The sequence below is a fragment of the Oncorhynchus tshawytscha genome, linkage group LG01 (genome assembly GCF_018296145.1).
Source record: "Oncorhynchus tshawytscha isolate Ot180627B linkage group LG01, Otsh_v2.0, whole genome shotgun sequence".
Taxonomy (NCBI): domain Eukaryota; kingdom Metazoa; phylum Chordata; class Actinopteri; order Salmoniformes; family Salmonidae; genus Oncorhynchus; species Oncorhynchus tshawytscha.
The window spans coordinates 15,482,697-15,502,530 of NC_056429.1; the positions used below are offsets into that span (position 1 = coordinate 15,482,697).

General features: G+C 42.1%; 1 protein-coding gene across 1 annotated transcript in view; it reads right to left on the minus strand.

Annotated features, from left to right (window-relative positions):
* LOC112227167 (sodium- and chloride-dependent GABA transporter 2-like) overlaps positions 1-19,834 on the minus strand; it is a 50,111-nt gene that overhangs the window by 4,715 nt on the left and 25,562 nt on the right. Inside the window, exons 8-10 of the mRNA XM_042301277.1 lie at positions 4,274-4,377; positions 2,792-2,916; positions 373-485 (exon numbers count right to left, since the gene is read on the minus strand). Of these exons, the coding sequence (XP_042157211.1) occupies positions 373-485; positions 2,792-2,916; positions 4,274-4,377 (342 nt within the window). The remainder of the gene's footprint in view (positions 1-372; positions 486-2,791; positions 2,917-4,273; positions 4,378-19,834) is intronic.

Here is a 19,834-nt window from a genome sequence, read left to right on the forward strand (position 1 = left end):
GACAGACAGACAGACAGACAGACAGACAGACAGACAGACAGACCGAGGCAGGGAGAGAGAGAGAGACAGAGAGCGAGACAGACAGACAGACAGACTCACAACCACTTCTCCAGACAGCGAGTGAGGAGAAAGACAGACCGAGGCAGGGAGAGAGAGAGAGAGAGAGAGAGAGAGAGAGAGAGACAGAGAGAGAGAGAGAGACACAGACAGACAGGCAGGCAGGCAGTGAGAGAGGAGAAAGACAGACAGACAGACAGACAGACAGACAGACAGACAGACAGACAGACAGACAGAGCGAGAGAGAGAGAGCGAGACAGACAGAGAGACAGACAGAGAGGAGACAGAGAGGAGACAGAGCTGTTCTAGTCTCACCTGGCTGTCCAGCCCCAGAAAGACGATCATGATGAAGAAGAAACAGGCCCAGAGAGGAGAGAAGGGCATCATAGACACAGCACGGGGGTACGCTATGAAGGCTAGACCAGGACCTGGGGCACAGAGGGTTATAACAGGTCATAGAGGAGTCCTAACAGGTCATTACAGACTTGTCATTCCACGAGCAGGACTTTGGATCCATATTGCAACAACAACCTCTACCCGACTGTATTCTAAACTATTAGGTCATCTCTGAACCTTGAAAGTTGACTTCTAAATATTAACATGTCTAATCATCAAGTTCAAGGCGAGCAGGAACTGGCTAGACGTGTGCCCTACTCTGCGCCGCCATCTTAAGGACCATTAGGCACCATTACTCACCATTACTCACCATTAAGCACCATTACGCACCATTAAGTACCATTACGCACTATTAAGAAACCATTAAGCACCATTACTCACCACTAAGCACCATTACCGCACTATTAAGAAACCATTAAGCACCATTACTCACCACTAAGCACCATTACACACCATTACAGAGAGAGCGAGAGAGGGGAGGCAGGTAGCGTAGTGGTTAGAGTGTTGGACTAGCAACTGGAAGGTTGCAAGATCGAATCCCCGAGCTGACAAGGTAAAAATCTGTTGTTCTGCCCCTGAACAAGGCAGTTAACCCACTGTTCCTAGGCTGTCGTTGAAAATAATAATTTGTTCTTATCTGACTTGCCTAGTAAAATAAAAAAAATTAAGCACCAGGGTTGTGGGATGTTGAGCTAATGTAGGCTAATGCGATTAGCATGAGGTTGTAAGTAACAAGAAAATCTCCCAGGACATAGACATATCTGATATTGACAGAAAGCTTAAATTCTTGTTAATCTAACTGCACTGTCGAATTTACAGTAGCTATTATAGTGAAGGAATACCATGCTATTGTTTGAGGAGAGTGCACAGTTTTGAACATTAGGCACATTTGGGTAGTCTTGATACAACATTTTCAACAGAAATGCAATGGTTCATTGGATCACTCTAAAACGTTGCACATACACTGCTGCCATCTAGTTGCCAAAATCTAAATTGCAGCTGGGCTGGAAAAATCCATGATGGCCTTTCTCTTGCATTTCAAAGATGATGGTATAAAAAAATACAAAAGAACGGTTGTTTTTTTCTTTGTATTATCTTTTACCAGATCTATTGTGTTAAAAAAATAGGTCCAATCCTGAAGAGGTTTAAGTACCATTACACACCATTAAGCACCATTACGCAGCATTACTCACCATTAAGCACCATTTTAAGCACCATTTCACACCATTAAGCACCAATATGCACCATTAAGCACCAATGCAGCACAGTAAAGGGTTTTTCTCTTAAACACCATTAAGCACCAATACAGCACAGTAAAGGGTTTTTCTCTTAAACACCATTAAGCACCAATGCAGCACAGTAAAGGGTTTTTCTCTTAAACACCATTAAGCACCAATGCAGCACAGTAAAGGGTTTTTCTCTTAAACACCATTAAGCACCAATACAGCACAGTAAAGGGTTTTTCTCTTAAACACCATTAAGCACCAATACAGCACAGTAAAGGGTTTTTCTCTTAAACACCATTAAGCACCAATGCAGCACAGTAAAGGGTTTTTCTCTTAAACACCATTAAGCACCAATACAGCACAGTAAAGGGTTTTTCTCTTAAACACCATTAAGCACCAATACAGCACAGTAAAGGGTTTTTCTCTTAAACACCATTAAGCACCAATACAGCACAGTAAAGGGTTTTTCTCTTAAACACCATTAAGCACCAATGCAGCACAGTAAAGGGTTTTTCTCTTAAACACCATTAAGCACCAATGCAGCACAGTAAAGGGTTTTTCTCTTAAACACCATTAAGCACCAATACAGCACAGTAAAGGGTTTTTCTCTTAAACACCATTAAGCACCAATGCAGCACAGTAAAGGGTTTTTCTCTTAAACACCATTAAGCACCAATACAGCACAGTAAAGGGTTTTTCTCTTAAACACCATTAAGCACCAATGCAGCACAGTAAAGGGTTTTTCTCTTAAACACCATTAAGCACCAATGCAGCACAGTAAAGGGTTTTTCTCTTAAACACCATTAAGCACCAATGCAGCACAGTAAAGGGTTTTTCTCTTAAACACCATTAAGCACCAATGCAGCACAGTAAAGGGTTTTTCTTTTGAACAGTGTGGGGAATTTACAGTCAATAGCCGCTTACTTGGGGTAGCAATCTACTTTGACATACTTAGTTGTATTGTTGATATTCAACAGATGATTCCATCTGACAGCACAAGCACGTACACTTTTTTAAATTGTGGAAAACCATACATTCTTTCCCAACGATGATGTAGAAATTGACTGTCTAGAATGGTTTGTGTGTAACACTCTTTTACAAGGACTACTAACCTGATTCTGCCACCTCTGAGATGGGCACATTTTGCTCATAAGACATGAAGCCCAGGATGGAGAAGATGGCAAAGCCAGCCACGAAACTGGTCCCACTGTTCAGGAAGCATAACGACAAGCAATCTCTGTAAACCCAGAGAGGCAGTCGTTAGGAAGACGTAGACCTTAACAACAGACACTGTACCACACACTAACCCCTTGAAAACTTCAAAGCAGAATCACTAAAACTTTACAGCTTCAAAGTAGAATCAGATACTGTCAGAATGCAGATCAATATACAGAACTGATGGTTAGGTCATTAGGGTGTAAAACAGAACTGACAGTTAGGTCATTAGGGTGTAAAACAGAACTGACAGTTAGGTCATTAGGGTGTAAAACAGAACTGACAGTTAGGTCATTAGGGTGTAAAACAGAACTGACAGTTAGGTCATTAGGGTGTAAAACAGAACTGACAGTTAGGTCATTAGGGTGTAAAACAGAACTGACAGTTAGGTCATTAGGGTGTAAAACAGAACTGACAGTTAGGTCATTAGGGTGTAAAACAGAACTGACAGTTAGGTCATTAGGGTGTAAAACAGAACTGACAGTTAGGTCATTAGGGTGTAAAACAGAACTGACAGTTAGGTCATTAGGGTATAAAACAGAACTGACAGTTAGGTCATTAGGGTATAAAACAGAACTGATGGTTAGGTCATTAGGGTATAAAACAGAACATATCACTTCTCTGTTTAATCTTATCAGAGACACTTCTGCTTATTGTTTCAATAATCTCAGTCTTACCTAATTAGGTGAGGTAGGAGGTGGGGTGTAGAATACAGTAGAGTAGAGCACAGTACAGTATAGCACAGTACAGAAGAGTAGAGCAGAGTACAGTAAAGTAGAGCAGAGTACAGTACAGTATAGAACAGTACAGTAGAGTAGAGCAGAGTACAGTAAAGTAGAGCAGAGTACAGTACAGTATAGCACAATACAGAAGAGTAGAGCAGAGTACAGTAAAGTAGAGCAGAGTACAGTACAGTATAGAACAGTACAGTAGAGCAGAGTACAGTAAAGTAGAGCAGAGTACAGTACAGTATAGAACAGCACAGTAGAGTAGAGCAGAGTACAGTACAGTATAGCACAGTACAGAAGAGTAGAGCAGAGTACAGTAAAGTAGAGCAGAGTACAGTACAGTACAGCACAGTACAGTAGAGTAGAGCAGAGTACAGTAAAGTAGAGCAGAGTACAGTACAGTATAGAACAGTACAGTAGAGTAGAACAGAATACAGTATAGAACAGTACAGTAGAGTAGAGCAGAGTACAGTAAAGTAGAGCAGAGCACAGTACAGTACAGTAGAGCAGAGTACAGTAAAGTAGAGCAGAGTACAGTACAGTATAGAACAGTACAGAAGAGTAGAGCAGAGTACAGTAAAGTAGAGTACAGTAGAGCAGAGTAGACTGGGAGCTAGAGGTGTAAGTGTGTGTTCTGAGGTGAGCCCTGACCTGTAGCAGTTGTTGTTGTACTTGTTGTAGCTCCCTAGGGCAGTCAGACACCCCAGACAGATGGCATACGAGAAGAAGATCTGAGTCCCTGCATCCATCCATACCTAGAAAGAACAGGAAGAAACCAAACCAACCAGCCTTTTCATTTGCTGGGAGAAACCATGGCATTGTTCCTGGCTGATACATTTACTTCTATGAAACACATTATAGAAAGACAGCTATAAACCCATACTGGTGAGACATTTTATGACCAAATAATTACCTACATGCTCCTCACTCTGTGGTAAACACGGTCACCCCATTTCTCGTCACTTATTATGTCATCACCACCCACCATACAACCCCCAGTAATCTCTGTCTATAGACCCCATACCCCCTTTTCAGTCCTAAGCCCACCCTCTCCACCCTGACAATGTCACTGGCACGCTGGTTCTCCATCTCAATGGCTCCTCAACGCCAAGTGTGGTAATTTTCCATCACAGACTCTGAACGACCAGCACAACACAGTTCCAATTTAAATGAGGGTGCTCTTTGTTCCATTCGGCAAAGTGGTGCTGAAGCAATGGGGGCACGTTTCAGTTGGCTGCCTGGCAGCCAGGAAGACTTCTGGTTGCACCCTATTGCCTATGTAGTGTACTACTTTTCACCAGGGCCTATGGGCCATAGCCACTAAGGCAGATGTTCTCATGGTACAGGCTTCTTGGAGTAGCTTGTCAGTGGATTGAAGAGGGCGCTCATTTTGTTTTCTGGTGTACTCTAATAAATCACACTCTCTCCTCTCCTCTCCTCTCCTCTCCCTCTCCTCTCCTCTCCTCTCCTCTCCTCTCCTCTCTCTCCTCTCCTCTCCTCTCCTCTCCTCTCCTCTCCTCTCCGCGCTCTCTCTGCGCTCTCTCTGCTAACAGAGCCCCAGGACCAGCTTTCTTAGGAACCTTTTCTCTAGGCTCATCACTCTGTAGGTGATGGCTTTGTTATGGAAGTTTGGGGAATTGCTTCCTTTTAAGTGGTTGTCTTTTCTGGATTGTGATCATTAGCGGGTATTGTCCTAATTCTGCTCTGCATGCATTATTTGTTTTATTTACATTGTACACAGAGGAAGTTTTTGCATACAGAATTCTTGCTTTGTGAGTGGACCCCAGACCTCACTGTCCATAAAGGGCAATAGATCTATAACTGCTTCAAGTATTTTTAGACAGATCTTAATTGGGATGTCAAATTTTATGTTTATTTTGATGGCATAGAAGGCCCTTCTTGTCTAGTCTCTCAGATCGTTCACAGCTTTGTGGAAGTTACCTGTGGTGCTGATGTTTAGGCTGAGGTAGTATAGTACTTAATGAATATGATGTGAGTTCGATTGTCATCTGAGACATTTTCATCAATGATAGGATGACAAACTCTACAGCGGAAAGTCTGCAGATTGTAGTTATCGTATTCACATGGAATTGTTGTTCAATTATTGGTGAAGAGATTAAATGTAATTTTAGCTTCCAAATGAGAGATTTGGGTTTTCATAAGGTTAGGGCTCTGCTCAATCAGTGGCCCGCCCCTGTGAAGAGACATGGGTTATAAAACACACCCTTCTCGCTCCGCTATATGAAGCCTTGACGAAAATGTAACCTCCTGTTCCGAGGATGTGAGGACGATGGTCCGTACGTTAAAAGGACTAACATGTCAACTACAGAACTAAGCTTTGGTTGCGAATGGTATGAACTTTGAACTCTTATTCACTACAGACGTGATACCTCCTAGCCGTTGAGTTAGCAACCGCAGCTGTGTTGTTGCAAACGTGGGCTAGGAAAGAACAGACAGAGTATTCCATCTACCACACAACGACGTTACTAAAACGTATTCAATTGACCACCAGAGACATTCTTCAAAGGACTCGGTTGGGCAACACGGCCTTCCATCTACCACCAACCTACCGAAGCGCAGCTCAGAGTAAATATTTATTGCCTTTTCCTTTTCCAAATGGGCTGTAATTTAGAATGCATAAGATACTCTATTTATGATAGAGACATCGCTTCTCCCTTTGTTCCTCAGTCTTCCCTCTCTTTCACTCAAACCCAGCCCCTTTTCTAAGTGTAACCAGCTGTCATATCTGTTCCCTCCGCTAGGGACGTTTTCCTTTATGATATAATTTGGTGACGATTATATATTGACTGCTATTGATGTAAAATATTACTAGGACTTTAAATCCTGGTGTTAGGGGGCAGTATTTTCATTTTTGGAGAAAAAAAACGTTCCCGTTTTAAATGGGATAGTTTGTCAGGAAAATATGCAAGAATATGCATATAAAACAGCTTTGGATAGAAAACACTCTGAAGATTCTAAAACTGTTTAAATGATGTCTGTGAGTAGAACAGAACTCATATGGCAGGCAAAAACCTGAGAAAAAATCCAAACAGGAACTGGAAAATCTGAGGTTTGTAGTTTTTGAACTCAGCCCCTATCGAATTCACAGTGGGATATGGGTTATGTTGCACTTCCGAAGGCTTCCACTAGATGTCAACCGTCTTTAGAACGTTGTTTCAGGCTTCTCATGTGAAGGGGGTCCGGATGGGAGCTGTTTGACTAGGGGTACCTGCCAGCAGCCTCGTTCTCAGTCACGCGCATTTTCACATGAGAGGTATCTCTCGTTCCATTGCTTTTCTACAGACAATGGAATTCTCCAGTTGGAACATTATTGAACCTTTATGATAAAAACATCCTAAAGATTGACCCTATACTTAGTTTGACAAGTTTCTTCAACCTGTAATATAACTTTTTGAACTTTTCGTCCGACTGGATCTGAACGCGCTTTTGGATTTGTTTACCAAACCGCCCTAACAAAAGAAGCTATTTGGACATAAATGGACATAAATTATGGACATTATCGAACAAAACAAGCATTTATTGTGGAACAGCGATTCCTGGGAGTCCATTCTGATGAAGATCATCAAAGGTAAGTGAATATTTATAATGCTATTTATGATTAATGTTGACTGCGCAACATGGCAGATATATATTTTGCCTGGTTTGGGCTCTGAGCACCGTTCTCAGATTATGCTTTTTCCGTAAAGTTTTTTTGAAATCTGACACAGCGGTTGCATTAAGGAGAAGTGTATCTAAAGTCCTATGCATAACACTTGAATTTTCATCAACATTTATAATGAGTATTTCTGTGAATTCATGTGGCTCTCTGCAATATCACTGCATGTTTTGGAACTATTGAACACAACACGCCAATGTAAAATAAGATTTTTGGATATAAATATGAACTTTACCGAACAAAACATTCATGTATTGTGTAACATGAAGTCCTATGAGTGTCATCTGATGAAGATCATCAAAGGTTAGTGATTAATTATATCTCTATTTGTGCTTTTTGTGACTCCTCTCTTTGGCTGGAAAAATGGCTGGGTTTTTCTGTGAGTTGGTGGTGACCTAACATAATCGTTTGTGGAGCTTTTGCTGTAAAGCATTTTTGAAATTAGACACTATGGCTGGATTAACGAGAATTTTATCTTTAAAATGGTGCCTAATACTTGTATGTTTGAGGAATTTGATTTATGAGATTTCTGTTGATTTGTATTTGGCACCCCCCTGCAATTTCATTGGCTGTTGGCGAGGGGTTCTGCTAGCGGAACGGGGTTCCCCAGTCCTAGACAGGTTAACCAACAGTGCAGTTCAAGAAGAGGAAAATATTTACCAAGTAGACAAAAATAAAAAGTAATAATAAAAAGTAACACAATAAGAATAACAATAACAAGGCTATATACAGGGGGCACCGGTACACCGAGTCAGTGTGCAGGGGTACAGGCTAGTTGAGGTAATCTGTTCATGTAGGTGTGGGAGAAGTGACAATGCATAGGTAACAAACAAACAGCAAGTAGCAGCAGTGTACAAGGGGGGGTGTAAATTGTCCAGTGGCGATTTTTATGAATTGTTCAGCAGTCCAAAGGCTTGGGGGTATAAGCTGTTGAGGAGCCTTTTGGTCCTAGACTTTGCACTCCGGTACTGCTTGCTAGCAGAGAAAACAGTCTATAACTTCAGTGACTGGAGTCTGACAATTTTATGGGCCTTCCTCTGACACCACCTATTATATAGGTCCTGGATGGCAGGAAGCTTGGCCCCAGTGATGTACTGAGCCGTTTGTACTACCCTCTGTAGTACCTTATGGTCAGATGCCGAGCTGTTGCCATACCAGGTGGTGATGCAACCGGTCAGGATGCTCTCGATGGTGCAGCTGTAGAACCTTTTTTAAGTTCTGGGGGCCATGCCAATTCTTTTCAGTCTCCTGAGGAGGAAAAGGTTTTGTCGTGCCCTCTTCACGACTGTCTTGGTATGTTTGGACCATGATAGTTCGTTGTTGATGTGGACACCAAGGAACTTCAAACTCTCAACCCGCTCCACTACAGCCCCGTCGATGTTAATGGGGGCCTGTTCGGCACACCTTTTCCTGTAGTCCACAATCAGCTCCTTTGTCTTGCTCACATTGAGAGAGAGGATGTTGTCCTGGCACCACACTGCCAGTTCTCTGACCTCCTCCCTATAGGTCGTCCCATCTTTGTCGGTGATCAGGCCTACCACTGTTGTGTTGTCAGCAAACTTAGTGATGGTGTTGGAGTCATGTTTGGCCACACAGTCGTGGGTGAACAGGCAATACAGGCAGAGATTAAGTACACACCCCTGAGGGGCCCCAGTGTTAAGGATCAGCGTGGCAGACGTGTTGTTGCCTACTCTTACTACCTGGGGGCGGCCCGTCAGGAAGTCCAGAATCCGGTTGCAGAGGGAGGTATTTAGTCCCAGAGTCCTTAGCTTAGTGATGAGCTTCATGGGCACGATGGTGTTGAATGCTGATCTGTAGTCGATGAACAGTATTCTCACATAGGTGTTCCTTTTGTCCAGGTGAGAAAGGGCGGTGTGGTGTGTGATTGAGATTGCGTCATCTGTGGATCTGTTGGGGCGGTATGGGAATTGGAGTGGATCTAGGGTGTCCGGGAGGATGCTGTGAGCCATGACCAGCCTTTCAAAGCACTTCATGGCCACTGACGTGAGTGCCGCGGGTTGCTAATCATTTAGACAGGTTACCTTCGCTTCCTTGGGCACAGGGACTATGGTGGTCTGCTTGAAACATGTAGGTATTACAGACTCGGTCAGGGAGAAGTTGAAAATGTCAGTGAAGAGACTTGACAGTTGGTCCGCGCATGCTTTGAATACATGTCCTGATAATCCGTCTGGCACAGCAGCTTTGTGAATGTTGATCTGTTTAAAGGTGTTTAAAGGTTTTGTTCACATCGGCTACTATCCAGAACAGCTGGTGCTCTCATGCATACTTCAGTGTTGCTTGCCTCGAAACGAGCATAAAAGGCATTTAGCTTGTCTGGTAGGCTTGCGTCACTGGGCAGTTCGCGTCTAGGTTTCCCTTTGTAGTCCGTAATAGTTTCAAGCCCTGCCACATCCGACGAGCATCAGAGCCGGTGTAGTGGGATTCAATCGTAATCCTGCATTGACGCTTTTCTTGTTTTATGGTTTGTCTGAGGGCATAGTTGGATTTCTTATAAGCGTCCGGATTAGTCTCCCGCTCCTTGAAAGCAGCAGCTCTAGCCTTTAGCTCGATAGGGATGTTGCCTGTAATCCATGGCTTCTGGTTGGAATATGTACCTACGTACAGTCACTGTAGGGAACCACGTCATTGATGCACTTATTGGTGAAGCCGATGACTGAGGTGATGTATTTCTCAATGCCATTGAATGAATCCCGGAACATATTCCAGTCTGTGCTAGCAAAACAGTCCTTTAGTTTAGCATCCGCGCCATCTGACCACTTACATATTGAGCGAGACACTGGTACTTCCTGCTTTAGTTTTTGGCAGGAATCAGGAGGATAGAATTGTTGTCAGATTTGCCATATGGAGAGCGGGGAGAGCTTTGTATTTATCTCTGTGTGTGGAGTAAAGGTGGTCTAGGATTGTTTTTCCCCTGGTTGCACATGTGACATGCTGGTAAAAAATTGGTAAAACTGATTTAAGTTTGCCTGCATTAAAGTCCCCGGACACTAGGAGCGCTGCTTCTGGGTGAGCGTTTTCTTCTTTGCTTATGGCCTTATAGAGTTGGTTGAGAGCAGTCTTAGGGCTAGCTTCACTTTGTGGTGGTAAATAGACGGCTACGAATAATACAGATGAGAACTTTCTTGGTAGATAGTGTGGTCGACAGTTTATCATAAGGTACGCTACCTCAGGCGAGCAATACCTCTATTAGACATCGTGCACCACCTGTTATTGACAAAAAGACACACAACCCCACCCCTCGTCTTACCAGAGGTAGCGTCTCTGTTCTGCCGGTGAATGGAAAATCCCGCCAGCTCTATATTGTCCATTTCTTCGTTCAGCCACGTCTCGGCCAAACATAAGATGTTACAGTTTTTAATGTCCTGTTGGTAGGATATTCGTAATAGTAGGTCATCAATTTTATTTTCTAACAATTGCACATTGAGGAGATCCCCGATCTGCGTCCCCTTTTCTGGCGTCTTTTCTTCACGAAAAATGTGTGGATCTAGGCCTGTTCCAGTGAGCAGGATATCCTTCTCGTCAGACTTGTTAAAGGAAAAAGTTTCTTCCAATCCGCGGTGAGTAATCGCTTTTCTGAAGTCTAGAAGTTATTTTCGGTCATAAGATACGGTAGCAACAACATTATGTACACAATAAGTTACAAAATAAGAAAAAAAACGAGAAAAAAAATCTGGAAAACATCAGCCGTGTTCTTCGGCACCATCTTTATCCATGACCTGGAAACAGTAAGTTAAAAGGGAAAATCAAACTCCTAAAAGAGAAACATAATAATTTGAAAATCACAGGACTTGAAACTAGCATGGAAGCAGGCAACCCAACTTCCTTTATGATTAATATTTTCTATGAACTGTTCGGACAGGAGCTGCTGGGTCCCATGCTGCTGATTAACATTGCACGGGTCAACTCCACAACGACTTGTTGTATGATTGTTGGATCCACAGCTTTGAAGTCAAGCAGTGAATTGTTCGTCTCGCAGTGGAATCCGGGCATCTGACTTATTGAAGGAAGAGGATCAGCATCTACCCAGACCTGAGTGCTGAACTGCTAAAACAGCAGAAGACCTACAACGAGGTGAGATCCCAGCTACGCCAGCTAAACCTGAGATGCGGCTTCATCCACCAAGCAACACATGTTTTCCACTGCCAAGGAAGCTCAAGACTTCTTGGAGAAGCACATCAAACCCAACACACAAGGGGACAAGCCAACAGATGGAACCCCATGACTGGCTCTTTACTCTGGTATGCTATCCATGCACAATTATGCTGCCTAACCTATGGTTACAATTGTATGCTGCCCTCAGCATAAGACAATGATGAGGAGACCTCTCATGTTTGGGTATAAGGAACAATAATACTATTATTGCTGAGCATGGAACTTGTTGTCATTATATTGCCTATGGTCCAGGACATTTACACAGTGATGACACCATGCAAATTAATGAACAATGGACAATATATGGATCCTACAGCTATCCTATTTTTGACTGTTTAGGCATTAGAATTGCATATCTCACATAGTTTCTTCTTGTTATAATTTTCATATGTTTTTCTTCATTACCCACCCTTACTCTTCAAGTCTGCTAACTTAATTGTAAAAGGTCTGAATTGGTTACTTATTTAGTTTAATTATTATTATTTTTATGAATACCTTAATACCAAAAATATGCTGCTTAAGGAATTTCATATGTAAGGCTGCCACTAGCCGTTATACTACAACCATGTAATTATAGTGCAGGGTGAGGGGAGGGAGGGCTGGAGGCTAGGGAGTAGGGGGAAGGGGAATGGTTTATAGAGAGCGTCTTCTGGGTGGGGAGATTTCCATATGGGTCCTGCTTTTTATTTTACATCCATGGGCTTATCAAGACTAAAGATAACAATTACGTTTTAGAAAAACAATGGCATCACTAACTATTCTCTCGTGAAATTTGAAAGGCCTAAATATTCCTGTCAAACGTTCCAGCTGTCTTAATATTCTAGCAAGAAACCATATAGAAATGCTCCAAGAAACACACAAAATGACGCACATGGAATAAGAAACATTTCTGCAAACTGGCTGCTTTTTCATCAGCCCCAAACAAAACTACGGGTGTAATCATAATGATACAGAAGAAACTCAAAATCACAGTCCTTGGTAAAGGCATGTTTGGATGACTGAGGTGCCCAAAGTAAACTTCCTGTTACTCAGGCCCAGAAGCTAGGATATGCATATGCATTGTAGTATTGGATAGAAAACACACTAACGTTTTTAAAACTGTTAAAATAATGTCTGTGAGTATAACAGAACAGCACCTGGCAGGCGAAACCCAGAGGATAATCCATCCAGGAATTGTTTTGTTGTTGTTGAGGTCATTGGATTTTCCAATGCTTTTCTATGGGAAAGCCTCATTATTAGGACCCAGATTGCAGTTCCTATGGCTTCCATTAGATGTCAACAGTCCTTCGAAATTGTTCAATGTTTTGTTTTTTGAAAAATGAAGAAGTATTCATATTCTTTCTAAGTGTCACTCATGTGGACTCTAGTGTTTTGCAATTTACCGGATGTTGTCAAATCGATCCCGGTAATGGGATTCTAGCCGTAAGGGATCCCTAAGAGGTTTTAAACGTATCCATAATGGAAAGAAAATAGCCTTTATTAATGTGTATGCTCCAAATTCATATGATCCTAAGTTGTATGATTCTCTGAACAGCATGTTGTTGGAATTAACTGAAATCCAGCTGGTTATTGGAACAGACATGAATGCCATTCTGGACATGCGGGACAAATCTAATAAGACCAGCTACAATCTACAGGAAACCAAGGTTCTCCAACATATACTCTCTGATTACAACTTCATTGATGCCTGGTGAGCTCATAGCCCTAAAGCAAAAGAGTACACTTTCTATTCAAACCGGCACAAAACATTCTCCAGAATCGATTTCGTACTCTTATCTACTCCTCTATTTGATTTAATCAAGAAAATGGAAATTCAACATATGAGCCTGTCTGATCATCATGCTTATTACGGCCAGATACATATATCAGAATATCCTAAAAGAGCCACAAGATGTTGCTTTACTGTCACTTACTACAAAATCATATTTTCTGTGAAGAATTTGAAACGGAATTGAATGAATTCATAATGATTAACAAAAATTCAGTCGACGATCCTCAGATTTTATGGCACGCCATTAAAGGTTTTATTAAAAACAAAGCAACTGCATTTGCATCTGGGCTGAACAAATCACAATTAAAGAAGATATCAGAATTGGAAAAGTTGTTAACAACGTTAGAACGTTCTCAACAAACAATTTTTTGAGAACATGTAGTGACTACTCACTTGAAAGTCAAGACAGAACTAAATCTATTGATAAGACAGAGAACATCATTTGCAATCCATCGAGTTAGACTCAACCATTACTTCCCATGGTAATCGACCCAGTTATCTACTGGCTAACAAGCTATTGAATCTGAATCAGGTGAATTACTATCAGAACCCAAATGAATCAACCAAAGATTCTTCAGTTTCTATAAAGAATTGTACACCTCTGATTGTAAATCCACACCATCCTTTTATTAAAGAAATAAGAACTCCTCTTCTCTCAACTGTGGAAGCCAGCTTCCTGGGAGCCCAAACCTTTCTCCATGAACTCATGGGGGCATTGGATAACATGAGTAGGCAAATTACCTGGTTGGACAGTAAGTAGTGTTAATTTGTTGTTATATTATTGTTGCTCTTTAAATCATTTATTTTTCTAATTTCTTATTTTTTCTTTTTTCTTTGTTTTATTTTCTAAGTTCAGTTTATTTTAGTAAATGCTTTCTTAACACTTGTTTTTCTTAAAACTGCATTGTTGGTTAAGGGCTTGTAAGTAAGCATTTCACTGTAACGTTGAGACCTGTTGTATTCGGTGCATGTGACACAAAATATACTTTGATTTGATTCTTGAAATCAATTTCAAATGTGACTCATTTCAGGAAACTAGGCGTATGTCGCGCGTTACTACTTCACAGGAGACTCATTTGAAGGTAAACTTTCTTTTAAAATCAAAATGCGTTTTTTGGCAGAAATGCCTTCTTGAACATTTGAACCTTCATGTGCCTTAATAACAAACTTGTATGTCATCTGTAAATACGAATTAAATTGTTAAATTACGTGCCTAGTTCATTTAGCCACAGAAAACCTTCCCACTAGCCTTGATTGGCTGAGATAATGAGGGGGCTGGAAATGCCGAGAGATCGAGTTTTGAAATCAGTGGAATTAGAGTATGATAGCTAAAAACACCTCTCTCCAGATTACATATTTAAACTAAGGGAGAAGCGTCCAACCATGTATACAGTTAAAATAGCTACATTTTCAGATATTACATGTTTCTAATTTTGTCAGAAAGTTGTTTTCATTTCAAGTGTACTGTTAGCTAGTTAGCTAACGTTGGCTAGCTGGCTCGCTGGCTAACGTTACTTGTATTCTCTGTGTAGTAATATTATTCGTATCTCAGAGCCTTTTGTATTGCTAGTTATTGCTTAATGTTAGTTAGCTAACATTGAACCTGGTTGGTTAGCTACCTGCAGATTCATGCAGGGTAATAACATTGTGAGTTGGGATTATGGTTCATTGTTTAGCCAGCTAGCTACATGTTTTAACAGAAGACTCCACTATGCAAGTAACCATTTCAAGAGGATGTTCATGATGTCAATGCAACAACTGTTGATAGACGTAGCTGGTAAATTCGCTCTGGCTATCTACTCCGATTTCAGAGCACTCTCGTATGAGTGTGCCAGAGTGCAGAATAACTCATGAATATATGAACACAACACCCATTGAATATGGCTGGTGTCAGTAAACGGCGACAAAAAAGCATAATTACATTGTTGCCAGCAGCACAGTTACAGTCACCAACACTCTGGATAAGATAAAAACAGCCTAACCAGCTCTGCTAGGGTGAGTAAAATGGTCAGAGTGAGCTGTTCTCTCATTTGTATCTGTAAGTAGCTAACAGGCTAGCTAACGTTAACCAGTTAGCTTGGATGCTTGACTGCTGTTGTTAGGACATAACACTCGGAACAACCCTACTCCTTGGTCAGGGCATTCAGTGTGCACTCTGAACACTCCAAGAGTGAAACGCTCTCAATTTATGAACAGACAATCTGACAGCGCTCTGAGTTTACAGGCGGGGATATAGCTTAAGAGGGTGTGAACGATGCTGAATGGGTGTAGACAAAGAAGAGCTCTCCAGTGGGTGTACCAAAACATTTAAAGGGACTAATTAATATGATGAAAATACTACACAGTGCCTTCGGAAAATATTCAGAACCCTTGACTTGTTCCGCATTTTGTTATATTACAGCTGTATTCTAAAATATATTAAAAAGATTTTTAAAAATCATCAATCTACACACAATACCCCATAATGACAAAGCGGAAAAAATGTTTTTGCAAATGTATTAAAAATCAAAAACAAAAATACCTTATTTAAATAAGAATGCAGACCCTTTGCCATGAGAGTCGAAATTGAGCTCAAGTGCATCCTGTTTCCATTGATCATTCTTGAGATGTTTCTATGTAGGAGTGGCTTCGGGACAAGTCTCTGAATGTCCTTGAGTGGGCCAGCCAAAGCCCGGACTTGAACCAGATCTAACATCACTGGAAAGACCTGAAAATAGCTGTGCAGCAACGCTCCCATTCAAACCTGATAGAGCTTGAGAGGATCTGCAGAGAAGAATGGGAGAAACCCGCCAAATACAGGTGTGCCAAGCTTGTAGCGTCATAACCAAGACGACTCGAGGCTGTAATCGCTGCCTAAGGTGCTTCAACAAAGTACTGAGTAAAGCGTCCGAATACTTACAGTACCAGTCAAAAGTTTGGACACACCAACTCATTCAAGGGTTTTTCTTATTTTTACAATTTTCTACATTGTAGAATAATAGTGAAGACATAAAAACTATTAAATAACACATCATATGTAATCCTGTAATAACCAAAAAAGTGTTTAACAAATCAAAATATATTTCATATTTGAGATTCTTCAAAGTAGCCACCCTTTGCCTTGATTACAGCTTTGCACACTCTTCAGGTTCTCTCAATCAGTTTCACCTGGAATGCTTTTCCAACGGTCTTGAAGGAGTTCCAACATATGCTGAACACTTGTTGGCTGCTTTTCATTCACTCTGCGGTCCAACTCATCCCTAACCATCTCAATTGGGATGAGGTCGGGTGATTGTGGAGGCCAGGTCATCTGATACAGCACTCCATCATTCTCCTTCTAGGTCAAACAGCCCTTACACAGCCTGGATGTGCGTTGGGTCATTGTCCTGTTGAAAAACAAATTATAGTCACACTAAGCGCAAACCAGATGGGATGGAGTATCGCTGCAGAATGCTGTGGTAGCCATGCTGGTTAAGTTTGCCTTGAATTCTAAATAAATCACAGATAATGTCACTACCACACCATCACACCTCTTCCTCCATAATTCACGGTGGGAACCACACATGCGGAGATCATCCGTTCATCTACTCTGCGTCTCACAAAGACACAACGGTTGGAACCAATAATCTCAAATTTGGACTCATCAGACCAAAGGACAGATTTCCACCAGTCTAATGTCCATTGCTCCTGTTTTTTGGCCCAAGCAAGTCTCTTCTTATTGGTGTCCTTTAGTAGTGGTTTCTTTGCAGCAATTCCACCATGAAAGCATGATTCACACCGTGTCCTCTGAACAGTTGATGTTGAGATGTGTCTGTTACTTGAACTCTATGATTAAATTTATTTGGGCTGCAATTTCTGAGTCTGGTTGGTTTAATTATTTTATCCTCTGCACCAGAGGCAACTCTGGGTCTTCCTTTCTTGGGGCGGGCCTCAAGAGAGGTTTTTGATGGATTTTGCAACTACACTTGAAGAAACTTTCAAAGTTCTTGAAATGTTCCGCATTGACTGACCTTCATGTCTTAAAGTAATGGACTGTCATTTCTCTTTGCTTATTTGAGCTGTTCTTACCATAATATGACCTTGGTCTTTTACCAAATAGGGCCATCTTCTGTATACCACCCCTACCTTGTCACAACACAACTTATTGGCTCAAATGCATTAAGAAGGAAAGAAATTATAAAAATGAACTTTTAACAAGGCACTCCTGTTAAATGAAATGCATTCTATGTGACTACCTCATGAAGATTGTTGAGCTACCAAGATGATTGCGCTCAGGTCTGTTCAACGCTGGCCCAACCAATCAGATTCCACTCTTCAAGATTGCTTCGATCACGTGGACTGGGATATGTTCCGCATTGTGGCTAACAACAACATTGACGAATACGCTGAGTCGGTGAGCGAGTTTATTAGCAAGTGCATCGGCGATGTCGTCCCCACAGCGTCTATTAAAACATTCCCAAACCAGAAACCGTGGATTGATGGCAGCGTTTGCGCAAAACTGAAAGCGCGAACCACTGCTTTTAATCAGGGCAAGGTGACCAGAAACATGACCGAATACAAACAGTGTAGATATTCCCTCCGCAAGGCAATCAAACGTCAGTATAGAGACAAAGTAGACAAACCCTGGGTCTCGACCCCACCCTGTACAACTGGGTCCTGGACTTCCTGACAGGCTGCCCCCAGGTGGTGAGGGTAGGTAACAACATCTCCACCCCGCTGATCCTCAACACTGAGGCCCCACAAGGGTGCGTTCTCAGCCCTCTCCTGTACTCCCTGTTCGCCCACGACTGCGTGGCCATGCACGCCTCCAACACAATCATCAAGTTTGCAGACGACACTACAGTGGTAAGCTTGATTACCAACAACAACAAGACGGCCTACAGGGAGGAGGTGAGGGCCATCGGAGTGTGGTGTCAGGAGAATAACCTCACACTCAATGTCAACAAAACAAAGGAGATGATCGTGGACTTCGGGAAAGAGCAGAGGGAGCACCCTCCCTATCCACATCGATGGGACAGTAGTGGAGAGGGTAGAAAGTTAAGTTCCTCGGTGTACACATCACGGACAAACTGAAATGGTCCAACCACACAGACAGCGTGGTGAAGAAGGCGCAGCAGCGCCTCTTCAACCTCAGGAGGCTGAGGAAATTCGGCTTGTCGCCAAAAACACTCACAAACTTTTACAGATGCACAATCGAGAGCATCCGGCCGGGCTGTATCACCGCCTGGTATGGCAACTGCCCCGCCCATAACCGTAAGGCTCTCCAGAGGGCAGTGGGGTCTGCACAACACATCACCGCGGGCAAATTACCTGACCTCCAGGACACCTACAACACCTGATGTCACAGGAAGGCCAAAAAGATCATCAAGGACAACAACCACCCGAGCCACTGCCTGTTCACCCTGCTATCATCCAGAAGGCGAGGTCAGTACAGGTGCATCAAAGCAGGGACCGAGAGACTGAAAAACAGCTTCTTTCTCACGGCCATCAGACTGGTAAACAGCCATCACTAACATTGAGTGGCTGCTGCCAACATACTGACTCAACTCCAGCCACTTTAATAATGGATACATTTATGTAATAAATGTATCACTAGCCACTTTAAACAATGCCACTTCATATAATGTTTACATACCCTACATTACTCATCTCATATGTATATACGGTACTCTATACATCTTGCCGTGCCGTTCTATACCATTCATACATTTTTTTAATGTACATATTCTTATTAATTCCTTTACACCTGTGTGTATAAGGTAATTGTTGTGGAATTGTTAGGTTAGATTCCTCGTTGGATATTACTGCATTGTTGGAACTAGAAGCACAAGCATTTCGCTACACTCGCATTAACATCTGCTAACCATGTGTATGTGACAAATAAAATTTGATTTGATTTGAGAGAATGCCAAGAGTGTGCAAAGCTGTCAAGACTACTTTTTGTGATGTATCGTTGTCTCTACCTTCTTGACCTTTGTGCTGTTGACTGTGCCCAATAATGTTTGTACCTGTCACGTCTTGGTCTTAGTATTTTGTGTTTTCTTTAATTATTTGTTCAGGCCAGGGTGTGACATGGGTTTATTGTGTTGTCGTATTGGGGTTTTTGTAGGCATTGGGATTGTGGCTGATTAGGGTTGTGTCTAGCATAGGCTTGGCTGCCTGAGGCGGTTCTCAATCAGAGTCAGGTGATTCTCGTTGTCTCTGATTGGGAACCATATTTAGATAGCCTGGGTTTAACTGTGTATTTTGTGGGTGATTGTTCCTGTCTCTGTGTAGTGTTCACCAGATAGGCTGTAATTAGGTTTTCACGTTTCGTTTGTTGTTTTTGTATTTATTTAGTTATTTCATGTATCGCTATTTTTTCATTAAAGAACATGAGTAACCACCACGCTGAATTTTGGTCCGACTCTCCTTCAACAGACGAACGCCGTTACAGAATCACCCACCACACCCGGACCGAGCGGCGTGGTAACAGGCAGCGACAGCAGAAACAGCGAAAGGAGGAATGGACATGGGAAGACGTGTTGGATGGCAAAGGTTGTTACACTTGGGAGGAGATACTGGCCGGAAGAGATCGCCTCCCATGGGAACAGGTGGAGGCATTTAGGAGAGC